The sequence below is a fragment of the Canis lupus genome, chromosome 16 (assembly GCF_003254725.2).
Source record: "Canis lupus dingo isolate Sandy chromosome 16, ASM325472v2, whole genome shotgun sequence".
Lineage (NCBI taxonomy): Eukaryota > Metazoa > Chordata > Mammalia > Carnivora > Canidae > Canis > Canis lupus.
The window spans coordinates 41,600,324-41,625,312 of record NC_064258.1 but is presented as its reverse complement, the minus strand read 5'-3'; the positions used below and the strand labels follow the sequence as shown (position 1 = coordinate 41,625,312).

General features: G+C 36.7%; 2 protein-coding genes across 12 annotated transcripts in view; one reads left to right on the top strand and one right to left on the bottom strand.

Annotated features, from left to right (window-relative positions):
- The window catches only part of VPS37A (VPS37A subunit of ESCRT-I), a 68,892-nt gene extending 62,103 nt beyond the window's left edge, over nt 1-6,789 (bottom strand). For 4 of the 7 annotated variants that reach the window (XR_007402736.1, XM_049095077.1, XM_025470961.3 and 1 more), the window contains exon 1: nt 5,999-6,455. Coding sequence is in view for 4 of the 7 variants with exons in the window: in XM_049095077.1 (XP_048951034.1) it covers nt 5,999-6,123 (125 nt within the window). In the remaining 3 variants the exon portion in view is untranslated. Of the gene's footprint in view, nt 1-5,998; nt 6,457-6,756 lie in introns of those variants that run through there. The other 3 variants (XM_025471120.3, XM_049095079.1, XM_025470990.3) reach the window with 3 other exon arrangements.
- Nucleotides 6,482-24,126, top strand: CNOT7 (CCR4-NOT transcription complex subunit 7). 5 transcript variants are annotated; one of them, XM_025471478.3, is made up of 7 exons: nt 6,482-6,687; nt 8,255-8,468; nt 10,312-10,505; nt 15,365-15,526; nt 18,304-18,448; nt 20,759-20,869; nt 22,460-24,126. In XM_025471478.3, the coding sequence occupies exons 2-7, from the start codon at nt 8,352-8,354 to the stop codon at nt 22,586-22,588; spliced, it is 858 nt and encodes a 285-aa protein (XP_025327263.1). In that variant the 5' UTR covers nt 6,482-6,687; nt 8,255-8,351; the 3' UTR covers nt 22,589-24,126. The 5 variants fall into 5 exon arrangements, with proteins under 5 accessions (XP_025327263.1, XP_048951038.1, XP_025327592.1 ...); XM_025471615.3 differs by lacking the exon at nt 6,482-6,687 and adding an exon at nt 6,933-7,115; XM_025471540.3 differs by lacking the exon at nt 6,482-6,687 and adding an exon at nt 6,933-7,148.
- The last annotated feature ends 863 nt before the right edge of the window (nt 24,127-24,989 follow it).

Sequence of the window (24,989 nt, the reverse complement as noted above, 5' to 3'; positions counted from 1 at the left end):
AGGGGGATGAGGAGAAGAGTAGATGTGGCTGGGTTCAACCAGCAATGGAGAAATGACTGCTTGTGTTGTTAATTTTTTTAAGCAGGTATGGACTGATAGTACTGAGGGGAAAACTAACTATAGACAGTACTTGAGCTGTTATGATCTACATAGGAAAAATTTTCTTTTTTTTTTTTTTTAGGAAAAATTTTCTTAAATGGTAATATGATTTATTATGACATATATTCTGCAATTGTAACTTAATCATGGGTTATAAATGGACTATATGATTTAGTGCATCAAATTAAGATTCACTTAATTATGGGACTGCTTGACATACACAATTTTAAAGTTCAAAATAAGAGTGCAATGCCCTTTATAGAGTCATAGTGTTGACATTTTGTAGATTTCTATAGCTTCAATAGGCTAAGGCATAGTAAATTCTTGTAGGATTTTTTATTGCAACAAGTTAAGGTGATTTCCTTCCACAAAGAAGTTTTAACCTCAAATACCTATAAAAAGATAACATACAATTGCTTGCAGCACAAAAGGCAGTAACCACAAACTGGGAAAGTAGAGAGAGGAAAGCCCCATAAATGAGGCAGCTATTCTTCAGCTCAAAGCAAATGCTATGTGGATCTTCCAGATCTTTTTATTTTAAAAGAAAAGCTGGAGGGGGCAGTGATTATATGGAAAATCATTAAACCTGCTACTTAATTTTGTAGTGAACCTAAAACTGCTCTAAATTAAGTCTTATTTCTTTTCAAAGTTGAAAATCTGGATATTTTAATGAAAAATCTCAAATTAAAATGCCAGCAATGGATCCACATTTTAAAATGTAATGTTGAACAAATTAAAATGCATACACATATCTTCTCATCACAAATTTGTTGTGTCACCAAATTTGTGTAGGAGTCCTTTTGAGCCAACAATAAAATCTATAGGAAAAAAACTATGGAATTTACGCTTACTCAGAAACCCATGAGGAGGAAGTTTTATTAACTGTGAGCAAAGGGTTAAACTTAACAGCTACAGAATAAATAACTACACAGCAGCAGACTCTTCAAGGAAGTTATAAAGCTAAAGGTTTGGGGCAATTAGAACGAATGATGGTATCCAGGGACTGTCAGCAAAAGAAAACTCCAAAAACATTTTTTAAAGACTATGCAGATTAGCACCATTATTTTTAAGAAAAAATAACTGCCATTTACTGAGTATAACAAGTTTCCTTACATGCATTATATCTTAAATCCCTCAAAACAGGTATATTTCATTTGTGAGGAAACTATCTGAAATGGACGAGCTTACTGAATGGCAAATCCGAAGTATTCCTACCAGAGGCAAATGAGCTGTAGGTGAACTTCTGAGGGATTCACAAACAATAAGCTGGCAAGAAACATGCAGGTTAAGAGGCAAAGGTTCCATGTGTATGGATTCTTTGCAGTGGAAAGAAGAAATTTGATTTGTCATATGCTTACTATGTGCCATGTACTCTAATAAATACTCATATATGTCACTTAAATGTTAACAATCTTTCACGATAGGAATCACAATTTCTGATTTTACAGATGGGAACTGGAGGCTCAGGGAAGTTAGGTAACTTGCCAAAAGATCACATTGCTATCATGTGTTACAGCCTAATTGGAATCCAGGTCAGTTGTGTACAAAGCTTTCATTCACCTAAGTCATGCTGTTTTTCCTAAGGTCAATAATTTTTGCTTACTTCCATATATATTGCTCAAATTCATTTTGTCTTTTATCTTTACGAGAGTGCTTACATCCAGGAACCTGAGAAAGCAACAGACTTTCACAGTTGGGTGGGGCAATAAGAGATCAGGCAATTAATCCTCTTACTTCAGGGGTCCTAAGGTCATTAAGGTTATGTGAGCATCCAAGTTTGCCCTGCAGTTAATGTTACATCAAGGTCTCCTAACTTCTGGTTCAGAGCCTCTTCCATTAAGATAGTCATCGTAATAGAATGAAAAAAAGCAATTCTGACAAACATAAAAACCCCCAAATTACATTTCCTTATTAAATATAAAATAAAAATAGCACCAAAATTACCATGTAATTATTAAAATGAATGTAGAAGTTCTTTACTGAGAGAGCTGATATCTCTAAGTAAAAGGTAATAAAGATTGTTATTTGTATAACTTTAAATTCACATAGTCAATAACCATTCCCAACACAGTTCCAGGTTACAGTTTTAGAGCTAAGGAAATAAAAGAAGCTAATTAACTTAAATATTGTTAAGAAAGAAGAAACCAAGATAGCTAGAATGGTTAACTGATAAAACCATCAGTTCTTAGTATTTTCTGATTGTAGTACAATGCAGGGAAATAATTAACAGCTTCACTTCTGAAGAATCTTTAAATACAGGGATTAGTATCACTTGGCAAATTTTCAATTGCAAGAAATTGAAAACTCAGGTTCAAAGTGGTTTAAACAGTGAGGGGTTACTAATCTTAAAAAGGATTAAATCCAGGGACGCCTGGGTGGCTCAGTGGTTAAGCATCTGCCTTTGGCTCAGGGCGTGATCCTGGGGTACCAGGAACGAGTCCCACATCAGGTTCCCGCGAGGAGCCTATTTCTCCCTCTACCTATGTCTCTGTCCCTCATAAATGAATAAATAAAATATTGGGGGGCGGGGAGGACTAAGTCCAGAGGCACCAAAAGTTCCAATGCTGATACAGTATCACAATATTATCACGGACATTCCATCTGTCTTTCATGATCCAAGCAGTTCCAGATGTTCCGTAATTAACAATATCCAAAACATAAGAGAAGAATTTCCTTCTGAACATATCCATTACTCAGAAAATATTTTGAGCAGCTCCCCAGCTGACTTCTCCTCCAACTCCCATTGATCAAGAGTCCTGCTTTCACAACTGGCAGTGTGAATGATTGGTATAAACTATCACTATTTGCCTACTGGAATTAAAAGAGCACAGCTTCCCTGAAGTATGTGATCCTGCATACTGGAAACCCAGATAAAAACTGGTGTTCTTTCAAGAAGTCAGGAAAATTGGATTTGGGTGGGAAACCAAGAGTGTCCGTCAAAGCGAGCTTCTTTAGGAAAGGAAGTAGAAGAAACAACATAACTAATTCTACCCTTGTCCATAAAGACAGGACTGTTCGTGGTAAACTGAAAACTATGATGACTATTATTCAGAAAGTGGAATATATTATTTGAGTCTAGTCTACAAAACTTTCAGTTTCCATTTTCATAGCAGACAAACATGTTATTATGCTTTGGTTAAAAATTTTTTTTGTCATCTATGATAGTTTCCCATTTTGCCTGCCTTACCAGTAAGATCAACATGAGGAAATACACATAAAATTCAGCTCACCTTTAGGATGCACTCTAAGATGAGTTAAGAATTTCTTAAGGTAATTAAAAAAGGAGATTAAATTCATTTAAGGAAGGAAATCAAACAGATGATTTCCTACAATGCAATTTTTTTTTATCATAAGGAGTTAAAAAAAGAAGAAAAGAGCTGGAAAGTATAAGAGAGAATGTGGTTACTGAGGAAGTCAGAAGTTGGATACTTTCCTTTGCTAGGAAAGAGCAGTTGATCTTACATCTGAAGGATTAGAGTATGAAACATTAGGGAAGTGGGCCGCATGCAACAAGATATTGATATTCATAACTTAGAAAGTTTTTCTATTATTCACCAAAATATCACTTGAAACATTCTTTCAACTTTCGCAGAATGCACCTTCAGAATCACCAACCACAGTGTCTTACTGCATAACAATCTTTCAGTATAATTATAGTACTGAAATTTGGCTACTTAGGCAACATATTGTCATATACTGCATAAATAGATCATTTTTACCAGCTAGTTTTAGAATGTATGACATGAGTTCAAATGGCAGATTTAACAAGAACAGATGGATGACACTTTTTTTCTGGCATTGTAAATTCCTTGAAAACTGAAAGTACATCACCTAATTGTCTCCAAAATTATCCAAGTATAGTTTATAAATGTGAAATATTTCAATAAAACAAAACTACAAGTATTTTTTATAAAAGAACTTAAAAGCTTAAGCCAATTCCAGAATTTCTTAGATTAGCAACTGTTTTAGAATGTCACCTTATTTGGGAGCTCCCCCCAAAAAAACCACACAAGAAATTTCAGATCAGTCACTACCCTTATTTACTAATCTTAGCAGCAAGAGGCTGTATTTAAAAAATTCAACTCCAAACTCAAAGAATAAAAATTTGCCAGCAGTGAGAATATTTAACAGAATATATTCCAAAACCTTAAAGGCAATTAATTCCAAAGGTGTGGTTCTAAAAAAGTATTTTGGCAATATAGTACTAGAAACAATCTTCCAAGCTGATACTTTCTAAGGAGACAAACTTTTGTTATGCTTCTTCAAAATGAGTCAACTTATTTTATAAGCATATCTCTTTTTTTTTTTAATTTTATAAGCATATCTTGTAAGAACGGCTCCTACAGGTTAGTACAGAACACTATTTAGAATAAGACTGACTCGCGGCGGGGGGGGGGGGGGGGGTGAAAGAGCAAGACTGACTTGGAAGAACCCTGGGAACTTAATTTTCCAGAAAGGAAGCCACCATTAAAACAAATAGCATGCCACTCTTCTGTTAAATACCATACATTTTCAGCTTTTGAAACTTCTGGACCAGCAGAATTGAGACAAAGAATCAAGAAACATCTGAAGTTCAATCAGCAGTAGCCACTTGTTCTGGCCGTAACAACTTTGCAGTGAATTTTTCTTTTAACAACGTATTTAATTTTAAACCATTCTACACTGTAACTTACTTGCTCCAGGAAAAATTATTAGAGTAACAGATAAAGTGGCCCCTAATAGTCTTTGAACAGGAATTAACCTTATTGTCTCATATGTTTGTTTGTTTGTTTGTTGTTTTTTTAAATGCATGCTCTTTTTAAAAAAGAGGGCTGACTGATATTGGTATCTTTACAAAGACATGTCGTGACACTGTTAAGTAAATAAACTTGCATATTCCATAAAAGGAGGTAGTCTTAAATTTTTGTAAACCATTAGAGGCCATAATATTTGCAATATAAAGGGCTGAAGTTTACAGAAAAAAAAAAAAAAACAGCTGAAATAATTTGAATTGCAACATATTTCTAACCTGATCTGCTGAAAATGAAAAACTCCTGGGAAGGGGGAATCCCTGGGTGGCTCAGGGGTTTAGCGTCTGCGTTCGGCCCAGGATGTGATCCTAGAGACCCGGGATCGAGTCCCGCATCGGGCTCCCTGCATGGAGCCTGCTTCTCCCTCTGCCTGTGTCTCTGCCTCTCTCTCTCTCTATCATAAATAAATAAAATCTTAAAAAAAAAAAAAACCCTCATAGGAAGACAACAGATTAAGATGAACATAAAAGGCAATTCCTGGGTGTGAGAATAAGAATAATAAAGTGAGAGGAGCCCTAGACTAGTAGTTGGCCAGATTGAGGGGAGGCTGCTGGAACCGGGTAGATCCTAAAGACTTCAGAAGATTGAGTATGTCATTCCCAGCCAAAAAGAATCCACTGATAAAACCTCTGGCTCCTCTTGCATGTTACAACAGTTTCTTTCTTTTTCCCAAACGTTTTTACACTCTTGTGAAACCTGGAGGTTACTCTTTACGGTTCTTTTGAGCCACGGGCAGTACTTTAACAATCCTGGTAATGTGGCAATCAGGTGGGCAAAGGAGAAGGCCGGGGAGGAGGCCGATCATACTGGATACAGACCGCAAGGCAGATTACAGCCGCCAGAACTGATGTGTCAGGAGGGATGAGCAAGTCACAACTGCAAGAGCGGAGCCGCGGTGAGGCCCGAGGGAGGGAGGAAGGGTCCGGGGCAAAGTCCCGACCGCGGGTCAGGGATGGAAGAGCAAGCGTGCGACCCAAGACGAAGCCAGGTGTGCCAAGAGGAGGCAGCCGGCGGCAGCGGGCCTGAGGAGCTCCGAGCGGCTATGGCCGCGGCCCACCCTCCCGCCCTACTTCGTCCTCCTGTCGGGGAGGCAGCGACCGGCCAGTCACCTGGAGTGTGAATTCCGGAGGGACTCTATGAGGCGCTGCTTCTGCTGCTGGAGGCTGGTGAGGCCAGCGGGGGACCCAGCTGCGGAGGAGGAGGCGCTCTTGGTCAGCGGGAAGAGCCAGCTCATCCTCCACGGGTCCCCGCGCCCGAGGCCCCGGAAGGCTCCGGCCTGCTTCTGCCAGCTGCTCCGGCCCGCGCGCGGTTCCCCAGCGACAGGACGAGCGGTCCGAGACGCCCGGGTCCCAAGTGCCGGGGGGGCCGCGTCTCCTCCAAGGAAGCCCGGCCGGGGGGATCCCCGGGGCCTGGGCGACGGGCGTCAACACCCCGCTTGCCGGCAGCTAGAGCGAGGAAAGCAGCCGCGCGGCACACGCAGCTCTACCTTCCCGGCCTCCACGCGCAAACCAGCCCGAGCGGCGGCCCGACCGCCCGGCGCCCCGCCACCCCCGCTTCCGCCCCCTGCGTGCTCCGCCCCCTCTGCGCGGCGCGTCATCACCGAGCGCCCCCGCCAGGACGTGCGAGAAGCGACGGCGCAGCGCGGTGCGGCGCCAGCCCCGGCTCCCCTTTCCCCCTTGCTGGGCGTGAGGTGTCTATGGGGCACCCGCTACTGCCGCCGCCACCGCCACCGCCGCCGCCGCTGGTTGCTGTCTCTATGGCGAGGAGGAGGAGGAGGAGCGCGAGCTCAGCGACACAAGTAGATCTTGCGTCTGCCGGGGGGGGAGGGGCGGGTTGGGGAAGTCGAAAGGGGGCGGGAACGACGAACCTGAGAGGGTGAGCGATGGCGCCAGCTGGAAGGCGGCTGGCGAAGGAAGGAGCGCGGCGGCGGCGGCGGCGGGGGAGGGGGCGGCGGCGGGGGCAGGGGCGGGGGCAGGGTAGCGGGCTGAGGGTATGTCAAGGGGGCGGCGCGGAGTGATGACGCAAAGGCTTTGTACCTGGGGCTTCGACGTTGTTGGACGGAAATTGGGAGTGGAGGGCGGTGGCCTGGATCCTCCGCTCCCCGGCTCCCCGTAGTTGTTCCCGCAGCAGTGCTCGGGAGTCGGTCTGGCTCCATCAGTGGTTATCAAGCACCTTCACCCCGGCCCCCTGCCAGGGAAGAGAGTTATCCATGACTTGAGTGCCTCGGTGCTTGTCCTCTCGTTTCTTCGGGAGCCCGCAGTACGGAGATTCGATCTCCCGTGATGAGAAGGCCTCTGGTGCCTGGTCGGGGCTTCTGGAATCGTAGAGAGAGAGGGGGAATGGCCGTGTTAAGCTACAGGGTCTTCGGAGTGTGGGTGTGGGTGTGGGTGTGGGTTCGCGGAGTGGGGAGGGTAATAAAGGTGAGGTCCCTCTAGATCTCGGACTTCTGTTCTTAGAGGACTTGAGGTGACATCTGTGACTGAAGTGTTTTTGGGGGGGAGGATCATAAGTCCCCTTTTTTACCCTTTTTAGGAATTTCTTCCCCCAAACTTCTGTGAAAAATGAAGGAGCCTTTGGAATTTTTCTGTCCAAGATGGGGCTGTACTCTTATCGTTAGGTAGCATAATACTCTGCTTATGGACCAGAAACGAGAGATGTGTATTTGGTAACTTGGGGGGGGGGGGGGAGATGCTCAAGCTTTTAGGAAATGAGAAAACAGTTTGAAATGCATACACCCTATTGTTTTCTCTCTTCCTCCAGTTTTGGACAGTGAAACAATTTCTGTGGCTGTTACTTATTTTTCAGAAAGAGCTTTTTTTTTTTGCCCCCCTCCCCTTCTGTTGGTGGTAGTGGTTTACTAAAAAAGGTCCCTTCTAATCAGACTTGAATAAATGCCACTAAAGTAGATTTTGTCATCAAGTTAGATTTTGAGTGTTCTGTTAATGAGTAAAAGCAAACACTCCTTTTGTCCTAGTAACATCCGATCCTGTTTATATCACTATTTTTTTCATTTTCTATGTGGAAATGGATGTCTTTATAAAGTTTTGTTCAGAGAAAGAGTTTCATTCAGAGCAATCTTTAATTAATGGAAAGTTTTTCAAAGTGATTAGTATGTACACATAAAAAAAGACTGTTACTTAATATTGATATTAGAACCAGAAAACCTATGTTGTAGGTCATTTTTTCCTACTGATTAACTGTGTGACTTTTAGACAAGTCATTTCCCAAACTGATTATCTTACAAATTAGTGACTTTGAATAAATAATTTTTTAGGTTTGTATCAACCCAATTATCCTGTGATTCAGATTTCTGATATTACTGGTTTTATTATTTATTATTATAAATTTGGTTTTTATTTTGACAGGTACAAAAATAAAGGATAAAGTATTTTATGAAACAAACAAATCTTCAATCAAGTATAACATTTTGATGCTTGGCATCTAGACTTCTGTGCCCTCACTATGCCAGCAGCAACTGTAGATCATAGCCAAAGAATTTGTGAAGTTTGGGCTTGCAACCTGGATGAAGAGATGAAGAAAATTCGCCAAGTTATCAGAAAATATAATTACGTTGCTATGGTATGCCTATGCTCACATCCTTAAGATGCTTCTTATAAAAGAGGAAGAGGGATTTTAAAAGCCCTGAATTCAACCCATCTAGTTAATATTTTAGGGATTAATCTAATTATAAAAAAATTTTATCAATGTCCTCCAACCAGAGACCATCAAGAACGCTCCTGCAATGTGACAAATTGGGTTTATTACTCATTACAGTGAGGGAAAATGCATGCCACTGTAATCATGGGATATTTCAGTAAGAGTGTTAGAAAAGACTTTTAGGATTTGGGCTTCTGTCAGGTGGTTTTAGGGAGGGATTAAGGAAGCAGGGCCTTGTGCAGAATTGGATGCTGTTGGGAAGCTGGGGTAATTCTGTGACAGGGTATCTTAATAAGTCTTAACTAGAATGAGAGAAGAATAGAGTGAGAATAAAGCTATAAAGAAGCAGCATTCACTTACATCAGCCAAGCTAGAAGGATGTTTGATCATTTTTGTGGTTAGAATAATGTTTATGTTTTTGTCTATGTTCAGTCATGATGACAGAGTGGTCTTGTCTGGTGATGAAGTATGAAACTGTTTATACTCAACAACAGATGAATGTTAGAACTTAGCTGTGAGTGCCAGGTCAGCTCCCAGCAACACTTAAGGTGTAACTGATAATACCAGATGAGCGCCCAAAAGCTAGGGAGCTTCTGCATGTCTTTTCAGAAACTCAGATCTCCCAGTAAAACTTTGTTGGTCTGCAATTTTTGTGTTGTTTTAATCATTGGAGTTGATGAACACACTGCTGTTAAGCATCTCTGCTTTTGCATATAGTATTCAATCTACCTCTACCGTCTATTCAGTTAATTATTTTGCTGCTTTACCTACTGTACCTTGTACATTTGTGGTAATTACCGTACTGTTTTCTAGATGTAAGCTCTGCAAGGCAAGGGGTTAGTGTCCTAGTCTACCTTTTCTCTCCCACAGCACACCTACCATAACACAAACATCCAGTGATGTGGTTGGTTGTTGAGTTGGACTGAATTTAGAGTTTTAATTTCTTTACCGTTTCATAGTGACTTGATATTCAGATTTTGTTCTTAGCTTCCCAGTTTGTTTTAAAATTAAAGTGATATATCATAGTATCATTTCCTCAATATTTTTAATGCAAATACATAAATGTGCTTCTGTGGGGAGAGGCAGGTTGAATGGTGAATATATGAATATTTGAGTGTACCTAGATACCCTATTTAGTAAAGGTATACTTAACCCGTAATTAGAATTGAAGTATTTTTTCCTACAAAAATTTATAGTGATCATTTCTTAGATGATAAGGAGTGACATTAGAGATGTGATACTGTTTTACAGGAATAAGTGGGTATCATGCAATTTTTGATGATGTATAGATTATAGAGAGAGAACTATTTTACCCCAAGAAATGAAGAGGGTTTTGATGTTTAGACAGACTTTGTCTCAGAGAAATGATTGCAAAGCATGATGCATTTTCCATTCTTTTTAACCAGTTCCTTGGTTTTAACACTAGCATACTGTGAGCATAGTTTCACATACCCCTTGAGGAACATGAATTTATATTTTCCCCTCCCTTGGGAAGAGAATATTTGGTGCACTTATCATTTATTACTGATACTTAAAGTCATTAAGTTTAAGATAAGAAAGTCATTAAGTTTATTACAGTTTTATGCTTCTAAAAAGTGAAGTTCTTCATAGTTAAAAGGTAATTTGTATTTGAACATGAATGTGTAGAGCATTATCTATAATAGGATTATTTGACTTGAACTGAAAATTACATATTTATTCTAAGAATTTGTGAATTGTGGTTTTAATCATTTAGTAAATAATGAATCTTAAAACTATTTTACAGGACACCGAGTTTCCAGGTGTGGTTGCAAGACCTATTGGAGAATTCAGGAGCAATGCTGACTATCAGTACCAACTATTGCGATGTAATGTAGACTTGTTAAAGATAATTCAGCTAGGACTGACATTTATGAATGAGCAAGGAGAATATCCTCCAGGAACTTCAACTTGGCAGTTTAATTTTAAATTTAATTTGACGTAAGTGGGAAATAAATATAACCCAAACTTTTTTAGCTTAATTTTAAGAATTGATTTCCCTCACGGTGAAAAATGCTAACTGAATTTGGCACAGTTATCCTAGAGATACTTAAAACCTAATTTCAGAAGTTTAGATTTCTTCTTACGGGATGAAAGAACTAGGATAAAGAAGACTTTATATTCAAATACTTTGAATTTTGAAGATGTTGTTTGAAAAGTATGACTGCCACTTTTTTTGAAACCTGAAAAACTTTGGGTATTGAAATCACTTCTTGATAGAAAAAATAACCTTACGTTAGTTTTACTTTCAAACTTTGTTTGCAGTTTGAAATATATATATCTTTGTTGTAGTAATTATCCTTGTGAAGAGATTAATATATCTGACTCCAGTTTATGAGTAGATTACATGTCAGAGGCAGTAAGGCATTTCTTGGAAACTTGGGTGGATTTTCCTTTCAAGTCAATGTTACATAATAGTTACGTTTCCAATCAGCCCACAAAACCTCTTGTAACTTACATATATAGGAGAGGTAATGGTATCCTTGAACTTTATTTCTTTCAGATACAGTTCAGAATCTGAATTCTAAGTTAAGCTCATGGTTGATAGTTTAGGGAAGTTTAGAGTGTTTTTAAGTGAGGGCAGATTGTTTACAAACTGACTCTAAGGTGGGGAAATACTTAATATATTCTAAGTTACAATATTGCAGTGTCCTTTTATTTGACAGCTTGTACTTGTGTAATATCTTATATCTGGTTTAAAAAAATAGTAAAAGAAGCTGTGGGACAGTTAGCAGTAGTGCCAATGTAAGAACCTCAATAATGTGATATTTAGCATATAAGATCTAAAAAGCCAGGGCAGATGGTTTTAGAGAATAGTGTTATAGTACTGTGGCTTATAATTACATTGTATTTAGCCTCATTCTCTGTTTTACTTTGTTGGATTTCATAATGTATACTAGAATCTTGTAAAGATTCTGTACTCTCTATGTAAACTGGTAATAACCTTCTATAAGTACTACAGTACTGAAATACTGAAAAATGTCTTTTATCCTTTTCTCAAAAGAGAACCATTTTTAAAATTAGTTCTTCACCATTTCATTTGTTCCATGTTATTTTTTTCCCAAGTTGATCATTAGAACAATGTTTTTAAACTAAGATACTGTTGTGATATAAATACATGAGTAAAAGGGGACCCATCCATGTCTCCATTCTGGTAAAATTGACATTTTCCTTTGCTAGAAACATCTTTGTTATAGTAACAACTGCCTTATTATTATAATCTTTGAAAGACATTTTTTCTTATACAGAGAGGGCTACTTGTTACCAAGCTTTGCTACTATTTATACTAATGTTAATGTCCAAGAAGTTGTTTAAGGAGAAGGATATAGTAGAATGCACTATTTAAGTAGAAATGATTAATTGGAAGATAAAACTGGGACTACCTAATGTAGAGACAGTACGATGAATAGAATCTAGGTATTTTGAAGAAAGATGAAAATTGACTTTTTTCTTGAGTGCCCGGAATGTGTCAGCAACTGTGTTAGGCACCAGGGATAAATGTTGAGAAAAGTTGGTCATGGTTTATAACTTAATGTTCCTGTAACTTTTCTGTCTGCTTTCTATTGCCAAAGTCCAAAAATTAGAATTGTTAGATAACGATGAATGTATAGGAGTTCTCTCCAAACTGAATTTGGAATTGATAATGTAAAATGAAAATTGGAGTAGACTATTGAGGAGCTGTGCAAATTAAAACTATCAAAGGAGATGAGAACAAATTTCTAAAACATCAGTTTGATGATTGTAATAATTCTTAGTGTTTGAGGGAATCATTTTGATAGTGTAATAAAGGTTATAGGACATTGTGGGTTCAGTGGTAACTGAAAGGAAGCTGATAATCATTTAAGCAAAATGGCAGAGGAAAGAAATGGAGAATCATAAGTAGAAAGGACAGAATCAAACAGTGGGTGGTTTTGATTTTGTTTTTTGGGTCACGGACAGGCATTTGAAGGCTAAAGGGCACCTAAGTGTCAGGTATGGAGTTGCAGGCTATTTGTGTTGTCTTTCATATAGCCTTTGCAGATTTTTTGAGCACCTTATGTATTCTTGGTTTGAGTTCATTAAATATTAAGCTAGTTGACCATTCATACATTTGTGACAGTCTGTATTCTGGTTTGCCTTTTCTCATGATTTTTAGCAAAAACAAATATATAGCGTGTGTGTTTTAAAATGTAAATGTAAAATGTACAAACTATAAAATGTTTAACTTGTGTTTAAAAATGTGAATTTGTATAGTAGGCTGAGCTTATACTTATAGGTAGGTCGAAAAGTTGGGACGCCTGGTTGGCTCAGTTGATAGAGCATGCGACTCGATCTTGGGGTTGTGAGTTTAAGCCCCACGTTGGATGTGGAGCCTACTTGAAAAAAAAGTGAAAACATATTTCTTGAATTTAACATACTATTAAAGTTTGGTTGGTAATTTAACATACTATTAAAGTATGGTAGTAAAGTTAGGTTGGTTTCTGTTTTTAGGATATTATTTGAAATGAGCAGCCTTGTATATATCTGCTTTTTGGGAAAACCTTTTTTAGAGATTTGTACATGGCTTTCACTCCTGTTGGGTTATTATACCTGAATATTTTGCCACCTTAAACTTCAGTAGTTGATTAGTATTAAGAGCAGTCACTGCTGTTCTGAACAGATTGTTCTAATCAGTAAGTCAATCCCTACACCTGCAGCAATCCTTACATTTTGGACACAACAGTGTTTTCACTACTTTTTTGAGATTTGCATCCTCTAATATATTCCTGCATTTACTGAGATTTTTTTTTCCATTTACTAAGATTTTTGAGGGTGGGGAATGATTTGAAAACTTGAAATGGATTGGGAAATGGACAGTCTTGATTCGGAATTGAATTGTAACAATTTTGGAGTTTTCCTTACCAGCAGGAAATTTTCTTCATCCTATTTAGAGATTTATTAGCCTACCTGTATAGAGCTTTCGGCTTTCTCTTCTAATGAGTTGGGCATTATAACGCATGGAATTGGTTCCAAATTTTAAAATATTTCCTCCAAAGAAATTTAAATGACAGTATATTAGCTTACGCTGCATTGAGTTATGTAAACTATGCAGAAAAAAGAGAAAGAAGTAATTTATCCTCCCCTTTTTTTAACCAAACTTGTTGATCATCGAATGCCTGAAGTACTTATCCAGGTCTTTCTTCTGGATATTGTGATTCAGTAGGTCTAGGCATAGGACCTGGGATTCCATATTTTTGATAAGCTCTCTGGATGATTCCTGTTACTGTTCTACCTCACATGTTTTTTGGCATGGTGATAGACATTAAACAAAATAGACAAAAATCATTGCCCTCTTAAAGCTTACATTCTGATTGAGAGTGTACTGTAATAAAGATTAAGTGAGCATATGGCCCAGAATAATGTGAGCCTAGAGAAAGAATCTGTTATGCTTTGGGTTGGTTATAATTTGCTAAAGTATGCCTCCCAGTGTGGGTATCAGAGCCTGGTGAGTGAAACTTGCTGTTTAAGATACATATTTTTAGTGTAATAAGGCTAATAATATCTGTTGTTTAATGAAAAAAACTTAGATTTATTCAGATATCTTTCCTAAAGGGTTTTTCTGTGGGGAGTTTTGGTCTAAAGTGATGATTGTAGTTCCCCTCTATTTTCTCAAATGTTTCAGAGGCTAGTTGTTTTGTTTTTTTTTTTAATTTTTACATTAAGGTACAGTTTATATACAATGTTATATTAGTTTCAGGTGCATAAGGTTCCATACATTGTGTAGTGTTCACCACAATAAATGTATTTACCATCTGGTGTCATAGAGCATTACGTTTTGTTATTTTTCAAAGACATCTAGAAGCAGACTGATGTCCAGAGAATAGACCTTAAGAATACTTTTTTACTTAAAATGTTTCTTTTGGTTTAGTTATATTGTGGCTTTTAATAGAGTTTTCTATTGCCAAGTGGTGGAAATTAATATTCTTGCAATTTAAAAAGTAAATGAAAATACAATGGGCAGTGCACAAAATACTTCTCATGTATTCTCAGAAACCTATACCTTTGTTTTGATCCTTTTTTAATTTAACATTTTGGATTCCTGTGTGTGCTTAGAAATTAGGGCTTGCTTTTTTGCCTTAAGTAAAATCTTGAAGGACTGGTTTATATTTAGATTTCCTGGTTTGACTTTTGGAAGGTGATTTTCTAGGATTAAGATTGTTAGAAGAAATTATTGCTGTTATAGCAAAGGCTTTCATTTTAAGCATGTTACTGGTTATTGGAGCCATTTGAAAGGCTCATCATTAGTGAGAGGAGGAATCTCCCTTTTTCTTTAGGATGGAATGTAGTTTCACTTAGCCACATCAGATGTTTTCTCCAGCTTCTTCCTGGAGCTGCTGGGAGATGGGAGATGTATATAGGCTGTCACCCCAGTGGCTACAGCTCCATCTGGCAGCTATAAAAAGACTGCTGAGACTGAAAGCCCCTGGAAAAAACATGTCTTTTATTTTGTGGTGGTAGCCCCTGGTGAGTAGAAGACCCTTTTTTCAAACTCAGTTAAATATATCTAACTTGTGAAAGGCAAATGAAATTGAATCGATAGTAAAGCTTAAAATCTTACCCTTGGACTGTTTTTAAAAGATGAATTACTGAACAGTTTTCAAAAATAATAACCTTTATATTTAAATTGTATTTTCCTTCATATATGTGAAGCACTGGAATAATTGGACCCAAGCCAATCCTCTGTTTCGTTGTTTCTGGCACTGTAGTTGTAGATGTAAGTGGGAGAAAAACAGTTTGAAGTATGGCGCTTTTGAAGGTTGTCTTTCTTTTTCTCCTGCCAGGGAGGACATGTATGCTCAGGACTCTATAGAGCTACTAACAACATCTGGCATCCAGTTTAAAAAACATGAGGAGGAAGGAATTGAGACCCAGTACTTTGCAGAACTTCTTATGACATCAGGAGTGGTCCTTTGCGAAGGGGTCAAATGGTTATCCTTTCATAGGTAAAAAAGAAAAAAAAATTGCATTGAAAATAGCATTTGTGTTTCTGTTTCCTAGCTGCTTTATACTTGGTGTGGGTCACTGTTCGAGAGGGAACTGGCTGCCGCAAAACAGTCTCCTCTCTTAAGAAGCTAATGTTGGTCTGCTTAAGGGTTAATTTAAAGGTATGAGATTCATTTTTAGCCTATGAGAGAGACTGTATTACATAGTGGAAAAAGTTAAGCTGATAAAGTAGATCTTGGTTTAAATCCAGCAATGCCATTTGGAATCAATGTTACCAAGAGTCATTTAACATTTCTGAGCCTTAGAATTAAACCATTCATTCATTAAGAAAATATTTATTTAATATCTACCAATGCCAAGTACTGCAGTATAAGATTCTAGGAATTAAGCTGTGAGCCAAACAGACAAAAATCCTCATCTTCATGAAGTTTATATTCTGGTCAGAGTAGGCAATTTTTTTTTTTAAATGATGACATTTATATTGTGGTTTATTGGTTAGTAAGTGCAATGCAGTAAAAAACCAGAAAGAGAGTGTTAGGGGAGGGTAGAGGTTGTGGATTTTATTATTTTTTTTTTTTAAATAGAGTGATCAGCTGGCATTACTTAGGTAAATATCTTGTTTTAATGACCAATGATATATTTAGAGCATTTTAGTAAAAGACTTTACACACAGTTAATTCTCAACAAATAGTCATTTTTAATTCTTATTATAAAATAAGACTGGATTGTTGAAGAGAATTTCCAGAAGGGGAATTAGTTCCATTTTTTAAGAAGAGACTTCCAAATAAGACAGAGTTTTCCTATTTAGGTAAACTAAATTAAACTGGAAGCCCAGGGACTAAAAGTGGCCTCGGTAATTAATTTATTTGGCCTTCTCTTAATGTTCTTACATTGGGTCCATTCCACACATTTAAAAAAAAAAAAGGAGTCTCCTGCATTTTCAGCTCTAGCCTCTGGAATGATTATAGTGAAGGACTGTTCATATTGCAAACTCTGGTGTAATACTAAGCAGTAATTTTTAAGTTGGTACCGAACATAGTAATTCTCACCTGTCATCTTTTCTCTTTGTTCTGCATTTGAGCTTTACTTCAGGAGACAAGACTGAAGTCTCTGTTAATTTGAGGAATGTTTTTTCAGTTTTTTGTTTTGTTTTGTTTTGTTTTACTTCCTGGTCATAATTAGCATCATCCTTGTCCTTTTGTTGTATAGGACTTACTTCATTCAAAAAAAATACTCTGAGCAAATACTGTGTGTTAGGCATTGGAGATATTAAGAGGAACAAAGGGCTCATGTCTTTTTAGAATGTAGAGTCTAAAAATTAGACTCCACTATTTGTCAAGGTATGTTTTATTCTAAATGCCATTTTAAATATTTTCTTCATATTCTAACCTATTTCTAGGAGATAAAGACTAGTTTAAGAAATTCATAAACCGGAAATTCTCATAGTCTTTTACTAGTAGTAAGCAAAAGTATTAATTTATATATAGTTAGATAGTAATTACTTCCTTGCCAATTACCAGAAATTTAAAGGTTCTGCCATTTATCGCGTATACCGTAGTGTGCTTTACCAGTCTTCAGTAGTAAAGCTTCTTTTTTCTTTTTAATATTAGAAGTAATTCTGAATATTAAATAGAAATTTTATTTGTATCCCCTCAAAAGACCGATTAATATCGTCTCTCATCAAATATGTACTGAGTTCCAGCTATGTGTAATAAAAGATTTTGAGATATTTTTTAAAGTGTGATTCCTACTTAGACTAGTGTAGAAAACAATACCTGCATTTTAAAGCATAGTAGGAGAAAACACCTTGTATAAGAAATTACTGGGAGTTAGGCTCTTTGAGGAAGGTGCCTTGTAAGAGGCCCTTGAAGTAAATAAAGGTAGACAGAGAAAAAAAGTTAATTATGGCACAGGAATGGAGGGACATATAAAGCTATGGGGAAAAAAACACTAGAGAGAGGAGATCTTGATCTGAAAGTGTGGGAGTTGGTATTTTATTCTCTGGATTTTAGTTCTCATTGTTTACTACTCTTATTTCTTCCATGTGCAGCATTTTCATTGGTATATCTTGAGGAGCCATAGGAGATAGGAACAGAATTTTGAGGGAAGAGAATGACTGATAAGATCATGTAAGGAAAAGAAAATACTTCCATTAGGGAATTACTCTTTGGGTTCTTTTTGTTTTTGTTTTTAATTTTTAAGTATTTTAATGTGGGGCTTGAACTCACAACCCTGAGATGGGAGACTTAAGCAGCGATCAAGAGTTAACACCCTTAACTGATTGAGCCACCCAGGTGCCCCACTCTAGATTTTTAAGCACATGACCTCTTTATGTAAAGTATGGGAAGAATTGTATTATTTTTGCCAATTCTGCTACCTTTTGACATTTTCAGCCAAGTTTCCATTCATATTTATTTTTCCATTTCCATAGTTATTTAAAATTTTTTGAGATATCTATAGAGTGGTTTGATATTCCTCTTAAAGAGTTCTTCCTTCAGAGTTCAGCAAAATAGTAATCTGTGACTGCAGGTTTGGGATGCTAGTATATTGATATCTGAATGATAGTGACAAGTTCTTATCACTCTTGGTAAGGTGATGGCATTTTCCCATTATCATAAACGTGTCTTTTCTCTCATGTGCTTTTTTTTTTTTCTTTTTTTGGTTGATTCCTTTTTTGACCTACAGTTATGACTTACTTATAATTTGTATCAGAAAAAAAATATTTTTTCACCTCTGGTATTTATGTGTCTCTATTCTATATTTAATTCTTTTGTAGTGGTTATGACTTTGGCTATTTAATCAAAATCCTGACCAACTCTAACTTGCCTGAAGAAGAACTTGACTTCTTTGAGATCCTTCGATTATTTTTTCCTGTCATTTATGATGTGAAGTACCTCATGAAGAGCTGCAAAAATCTCAAAGTAAGGCTTCAAGTGGCAGTTGGTAATCCACACTATTTAGACTGAGTGATAAGTAAGATCCTAGCCTGGGATGTTGTTTTAAGCCATATTTTAAATTTTATATTAAATGTAGTTACGTTATCTGGTTATTTTGTTGCATAAATAATTTGTAGGAAGTCTTTTTCAGAACTTCAGCATACATTGGCAATATAAATTCTCAGCAAAATTCATTTTTTTTTTTTTTTTTTTAATCTCAGCAAAATTCAAACCAAGAATCAGGTTTCTCATGACTGCTGGATTGAAAATCATAAACCTGAACAAAAATGTGAGGACTAGTGAGGCTCTCATGCACAGAAGTGCAAGTTTACACTGCCCAACATATGCACTGTCTATCCATGCAAGATAAAATCTGAGGTGGCCAGCAATGTACAGATGGTAGTCAGGTAGCAAACAGTTTCCTCTTCAGCTTGGATAAAAATTTTGTTCGTTCTAGTCATAGGATCACGTTCCTAGGATTATACATGGAAAGGTTTTTTTTGTGTTTTGTTTTTTTTTCCTGTTCTAAAAGATGTCAAGCAGTTAGTGCTATGGTAATGTGTAGTCCTGTCTGGGACAGTAGCTTACATTCTGATACTGCTAAATGCATATGTAATAGTTTATTATTTCTGAAAATTCTTTCAAAAGGAACGTTTCTTTAATAAGTAGAGTGCTCCTTCAGTTTGAAAACTAATCCACCCATGGTGGCAGACTCCCAAGGAATAGAAGGGCTTTATTTTTTTTTCATATGTGTTTGTATAGAAGCTACAACTAAAAAGCACATTTAGGTAAAGTGGTTGCTTCATAGAACCTTCGTCAAGGTTGATCATGTTTTTTTATCAGGTTTTTAGAAGTACAAATAAAGTTCTACTTTTAGGAGATGGTAAAAACTCTAAGAGCTTTACTTTTAAGCAGAAAGAATATTGTAGGAGTTGAATAAGGAAACTGCTTTTGACAAATGAACTTAAAATCAGAAGCGAAGTAGTTTTTTGGCCGAAGTTTGCTTGCCTTACAACAAAATATGGTATATAACTGGGGAAATTTTTAAGAAAGATTACTTTGTGTTTGTAGCACCTAAAAGCAGCAGGATTGTATATAATTTGAAGAGACTTCTTAGCTGTGAGTCAAGTGAACTTGCAGTTGTAGTAGGATAGCCTTATTGCTGTAGAAATTGAGTTCACCTCCTGAAAGTATTACATGCTGAGAATCCATGGTCTAAATGTTTTAATCTGGCTTTAGAAGTGCTTTGTAGAATCTGACATGTCTCTACAATGACATTTTTTTAGGAACAGAATCAAATTACTGCTCCCTATGTGAATGATATTGGGAAATTTCTAAGTACACCAGATATTCTGTATATGCCCTGAGTGAGCTGCTTTGTCAAATTTAGGTTGAAGGCAAAGGTGCTTTTTGACCTATGGTCACTCATGCTGACTGCCCTTATTCTGTTGCTCTCCTAAGCAGCTGCTAATGATACCTAATCCTCATGTTATTTTTAGCACAGAAGTAAGCACTGTTTGTGCAAAGCACTGTTTCAAGCTGTGAATCAGAGGGCTAGTTTGCCTTAACAATTTAGAGAGGAATTTGGGTCTGTTTTGTTGTCGTCCTGTTCTTTTTTTCCTAACTTGCCTCCAGTTCTCCCTCCATTATTGTGCTTCCCTCCCTGCCCTGTTAACTTCTCTTTTATTCATTCTCTCTTCTTTTCTTTCATTGTCATTTCTTTGTGAAGCCTGGCAATATTAACATAAGCAGATCTCAGGAGTTGTAACTTACTCTTCTTAACAAAACCGTAATTAAGCACTTAATGAATTTTTAAGGATTTGGTTAATCGTAATAGCTTTATTTGGTAACAAATTTAGATGAAACTACTTAGAGATGATTGATGAGAAGCTTAAGAAAATTTGAGAATTGCCAATGGGCAGTTTTATGTTGATGGATGGATTGACTATGAATGTACTTGGTAAATGTTCCCTTGTAGATCTGTTCTCTTGTATAGGATCTGCTTCCCTTAAATCTTTAGGAAAGTTATTTGCCTGTCACATGCCTTAAAGCATATGATGAAGATAAATTTTCCCAATTAGGATCTCATTTTCTACTAAATTATATACTTCTCCCTTTATTCAGCAAGTACTTTAGTTTGTAATTCACCTTCTCTTTTTTTTCTGATCTTCATATGGTCCACCACCTTTCTGTGCTAAAGTCCATTTATATTTTGGTCAGCGTCTGAGTTACATAATTTTTGAATTCGGGGATTGTACTGATTCTGTGTTGACAGATGGATTTTCTTTCTCCTAGGGTGGTTTACAGGAAGTTGCTGAACAGTTAGAGCTGGAACGGATAGGACCACAACATCAAGCGGGATCTGATTCATTGCTCACAGGAATGGCCTTTTTCAAAATGAGAGAAGTATGAAGACATCAGTGCCTTTTTCTCAGTTGGTTGTTAGGTTGAGAACATTAAAAATCTTACGGCAAAAGTTTTTGGGCGATAAGTGCTCATTAAATGAAGATCCGGTTAGAGGTGCATGTAGGCTGTGTCCACCGCACTTGAATATGGTGGAAAGTGTTCAAAGATAAGTCCTCTTGAAATGTAGTTCAGAGGGCAGTGAAAAAATGATTTCTTCATAGACTGAAAAATGAAACACTTTAAACTACCTTAGGAATCATATAGGTCCAACCATACTATTTCTTAGATTAGAACTGAAGCCAGAGGCTAGTAACTTCTATCAAAAATGTCACCCGCACATTACTAGCAGAACTCTAGAATTCTTTCTGTAGACCACATCGGTGCTGCTGCTGCCAAGTCAAGTAATCTACATGTTAGGTTTCCCTGGCATTGTCCTCTCTTAGACATTAAACTGCTGGTAAAATACCATTTGCTCATGCCATTTTTCAGCACTTTGAGGATTTGTAGAGTAGTGCTTATATAGTGCTTTTTAGTAGATTCTTACAGAGAGGTTCTGAATTCTCAAGTGGTTAAGTAAATCTGAAGTAGTTTTTGAATCAAAAATCACACTGAGCAGAGCCCTTCACGTGGCAAAAGGCAGTACTGAATATAAGCTAGTCATGGAAGAGTGGAATTGAATGAACCCAAGTTTCCTCCTAGCTTACGTAATGGAGTGATAGATATAGGTATACCTCACTGTAAATTAAATGCAAAGAATTTCTTTTTGCAAAATATAACTGTAGAATTCTTTAGAGTATTCCTCTTAGACGCTCAAGAATTGACTGAGAACTATCTGGAAATTTAAAACTTTTGTAGCAATTGTATTAATAATAGAAAGCATAATAGTTGTTTTGTTTTGCCAAGTATTGATTCAGAAGTGATTTGGACTGTCTATTCGTGACAAGTAAATACTTCGTTTTGTACTTCTTCCAGTGCTACATTAGAGAATTAAAGCAATCTTTGGATTTTCAGCTTTGCATTTTAAAAATACCTTAATGGTTCAATTAATGGTGGATTCTCTGCTGCTAATTTGTTATCTTTATTTTTCTGGGCTTCTTCAAGAATAGTAACCTAGTGTGAATGTTCAGATTTATTGTCCAGAATGTGTTTAGGGTTTGATTGTTTTCAGCCAACTCGGCCTTGCATGTAGACTCAAGGCTACTTACAAGCCTAAACTTTTTTCTCCCATCATTGGCGATATTCATTCATTTTCACCATTGAGTATTGTTACATTAATGAAATAAAAATGCCTGCCATTTTCCCATCATTACAGACTCTCATAAAATTGATCTAAAATGTTCATAGGAAAGACATGTTTATACATTTTTTTTGTAATCTTTTTCTTTGGTTTCTCTTGAGCTCTCTGTACTTCTTGAGGACATTAGTCTTACTCAGTGAATTTAAAATGTGTGGCCTCAAAGGAGCATCATAGGAAAGAGCTGTCATTTTAGTTAATGAACAGTCAGTACTTACATTGCTGAAATATAAGTTACCAGTGGTACCTTTTGGTTAAAATTATCTTTTTTTTTTTTCCCCAAAATTCCTTTTTAGATGTTCTTTGAAGATCATATTGATGATGCCAAATATTGTGGTCATTTGTATGGCCTTGGTTCTGGTTCATCCTATGTACAGAATGGCACAGGGAATGCATATGAAGAGGAAGCCAACAAGCAGTCATGACATGAAATAGTCCTTTTATTTTTATTTGAGCTACACACAAGCTTGTATATAGGTTTTATCTCTGGTTGAATCCCTTGAACAATAGATACTATTTTTTTTCTTTCATAGCCCATTTTATTTTCTGCCTTTCAGTACTAGTATGACCATTCCTATCTCAGATCTTAATAAATAGAAAAGCATTCAGGTTAAATTTGGCCTTAACTTAATATACTTGTTAGCAGGCATGTGTGACAGAGAGTGGGGAAAGCTGCATCGTATTGAATATTTTGATAAACTTTATCTGCTTGGGCTTGGTTTGTTTTTCCCCCTTCCTAAATTAACTAGCACTGACTGTAATTTATTTCCCTGTTTCATGTCTCCCTTCCATTCTGCAGGAGTTTTAGCTTTTTGAGATTGTGGACCATCAATTTTGCACTTTAGAGAGTGATTCTGACTCAAATCCTCTGTTTTATCAGAAATTTTGGCTTTTCTTGCTCTTAGCTGGAAAAATGACCATCTGCCAACCTTATACAGTATTTACTTGTTTTTGACCCACAGACATAACACATGCATTGTGCAAACGGTTGATTCAGCAAGACTACAAAAAAAAAAAAAAAAAAAAAGACAAAAAACTACTGAGGAGCTTAGTAACTGCTGTTTCTGTACGTAGTGTTTAATCTTCCAAGCACATCTAGTGTCTGTCAGTTTCTCATTGGCATGTATAGGCTGCTCTGTGACAAGAATTTTTCAAACCAGCTTTACACCCTTCAGGAGAAATCCCTTGTGATTGGATGTTTAATGTCTGCCAGGAAACTGGCATCCAAGATATTGAAGCTGCAGTTATTTTATGATAGCACACTTCTCTTTGATATGCTTTTTATTCTGTCACTGTTTACCCTTATTTTTAATTTTTTAAACATTTTATAGCCATACTTACGATGCTCTTGCTTTTTTGTTGATTCCACAGATCAATTTCATTAAAGTCCAAAGATAGCAAGTCTTTAGGTATATTTTGTACCAAATTAAATTAGAAGACAAAAAATTGTGCTTTCATAGTTGTTACAAAGATAAATAATGGAGAGATTTGGTGCAAAACAAAATACAAATATATATAGCCATATGTATATATATGTACATATGGCTATATATATATATAGCTAATTACAATTACCTGAGGAGTGTAATGCTTGTTTATTTTTTTGTGTATATCTTTGCAATCTATTTTATATATATTGACAAAAGAGACTGTGAAATATTTAGCCATGCAGAATATGTGACCAGACCAGAGCATGTGTAGGAAGACATTTTGGTAATCATTAACTCTTCCCTGAAATGATAGACTACAAGTTATGATGTGTGTTATCTACATTTCAATCAGTAATACTAGCAAATCATAAAATGTAGCCACATTGGTTTGTTTCCTTTGTACATTCTTTATTCATGATTATTACAATGCTGTTAACTGGGTGGTCCTTTTTAAACAAAATGTTATTTGCAAAACAGAGGGTATTTGTTTTTAAAGCTTTTGTAAATAAAGGCTTCAGAAATGTTTTCTTACATATGTTGATGCCTGGTAATTTTGTTTTAAAGATATTTATTTGGGGGATTTTTGTTTTTTAATTTGGGCAAATGAATTTAGTAACTCAGTAACTTCTTTAACTGTAGCTATTAGTCTCTTAATCGAGCCTTCTGCATTTCAAACACTGTCAGTTTATTCTTTTGAATACCTCAACTAGATGTTAAGAATTGATTTTTATCTCCTTTTCAGGAATGCATTTATTCTGAAAGACAAAGTAAATGCATTTGATATGACTTACTGTGGCTTCTTTTTAAAGCTGACAATATAACGGATAATTGGTTTCTTTTTGATTTTCACCTCCTTAAAAAAATAGGAATTATAAAGATTCCCTTTTGAATAGCCACATAGTTGCTGAATTTCATAGTTCGTGTCAATTTTGGTTTTTGTCTCAAGAAGTAATAAAATTTTATAACTTCTACAAGAGGAATATTATGAACTTTACTAAATCTAGCTTTTGGGCATAATTTAGCTGATAATTTTGTAATGTTCCTAAGCCATTAATTCTGGACTCACCATCTTCTATTTAAATCTCTTGGATCAAAGATCAGTAAAGTACGTAAGGCCTACAGGCCAAAACCAGCCTACTGCCTGGTTTTGTATGGCCAGTGAGATGAGGATGGCTTTTATGGTTTTAAAATGGTTGGGGGAAAAATAAAATCAAAAGAAAAATACTGACATGTGAAAATTAAGTGAATTCAAATTTTAGTGTCCATCAATAAAGTTATTGGAATGCAGCTACACTCATCATTTCTGTACTGTCTGGCTACTTCTGCACCACAGTAGGAAGGCTGAGTAGCTGCTACAGAAACTGCTTATGGCTTTCTCATCCTTTCACATTCCTTC

Excerpts from the sequence above, each read along its gene's own strand:
- CNOT7 (XM_025471478.3), top strand. The coding sequence starts at position 8,352 with ATGCCAGCAGCAACTGTAGATCATAGCCAAAGAATTTGTGAAGTTTGG. Across the intron at positions 8,469-10,311 it reads AATATAATTACGTTGCTATG|GACACCGAGTTTCCAGGTGT; the intron begins GTATGCCTATGC and ends ACTATTTTACAG. Across the intron at positions 10,506-15,364 it reads AATTTTAAATTTAATTTGAC|GGAGGACATGTATGCTCAGG; the intron begins GTAAGTGGGAAA and ends TTCTCCTGCCAG.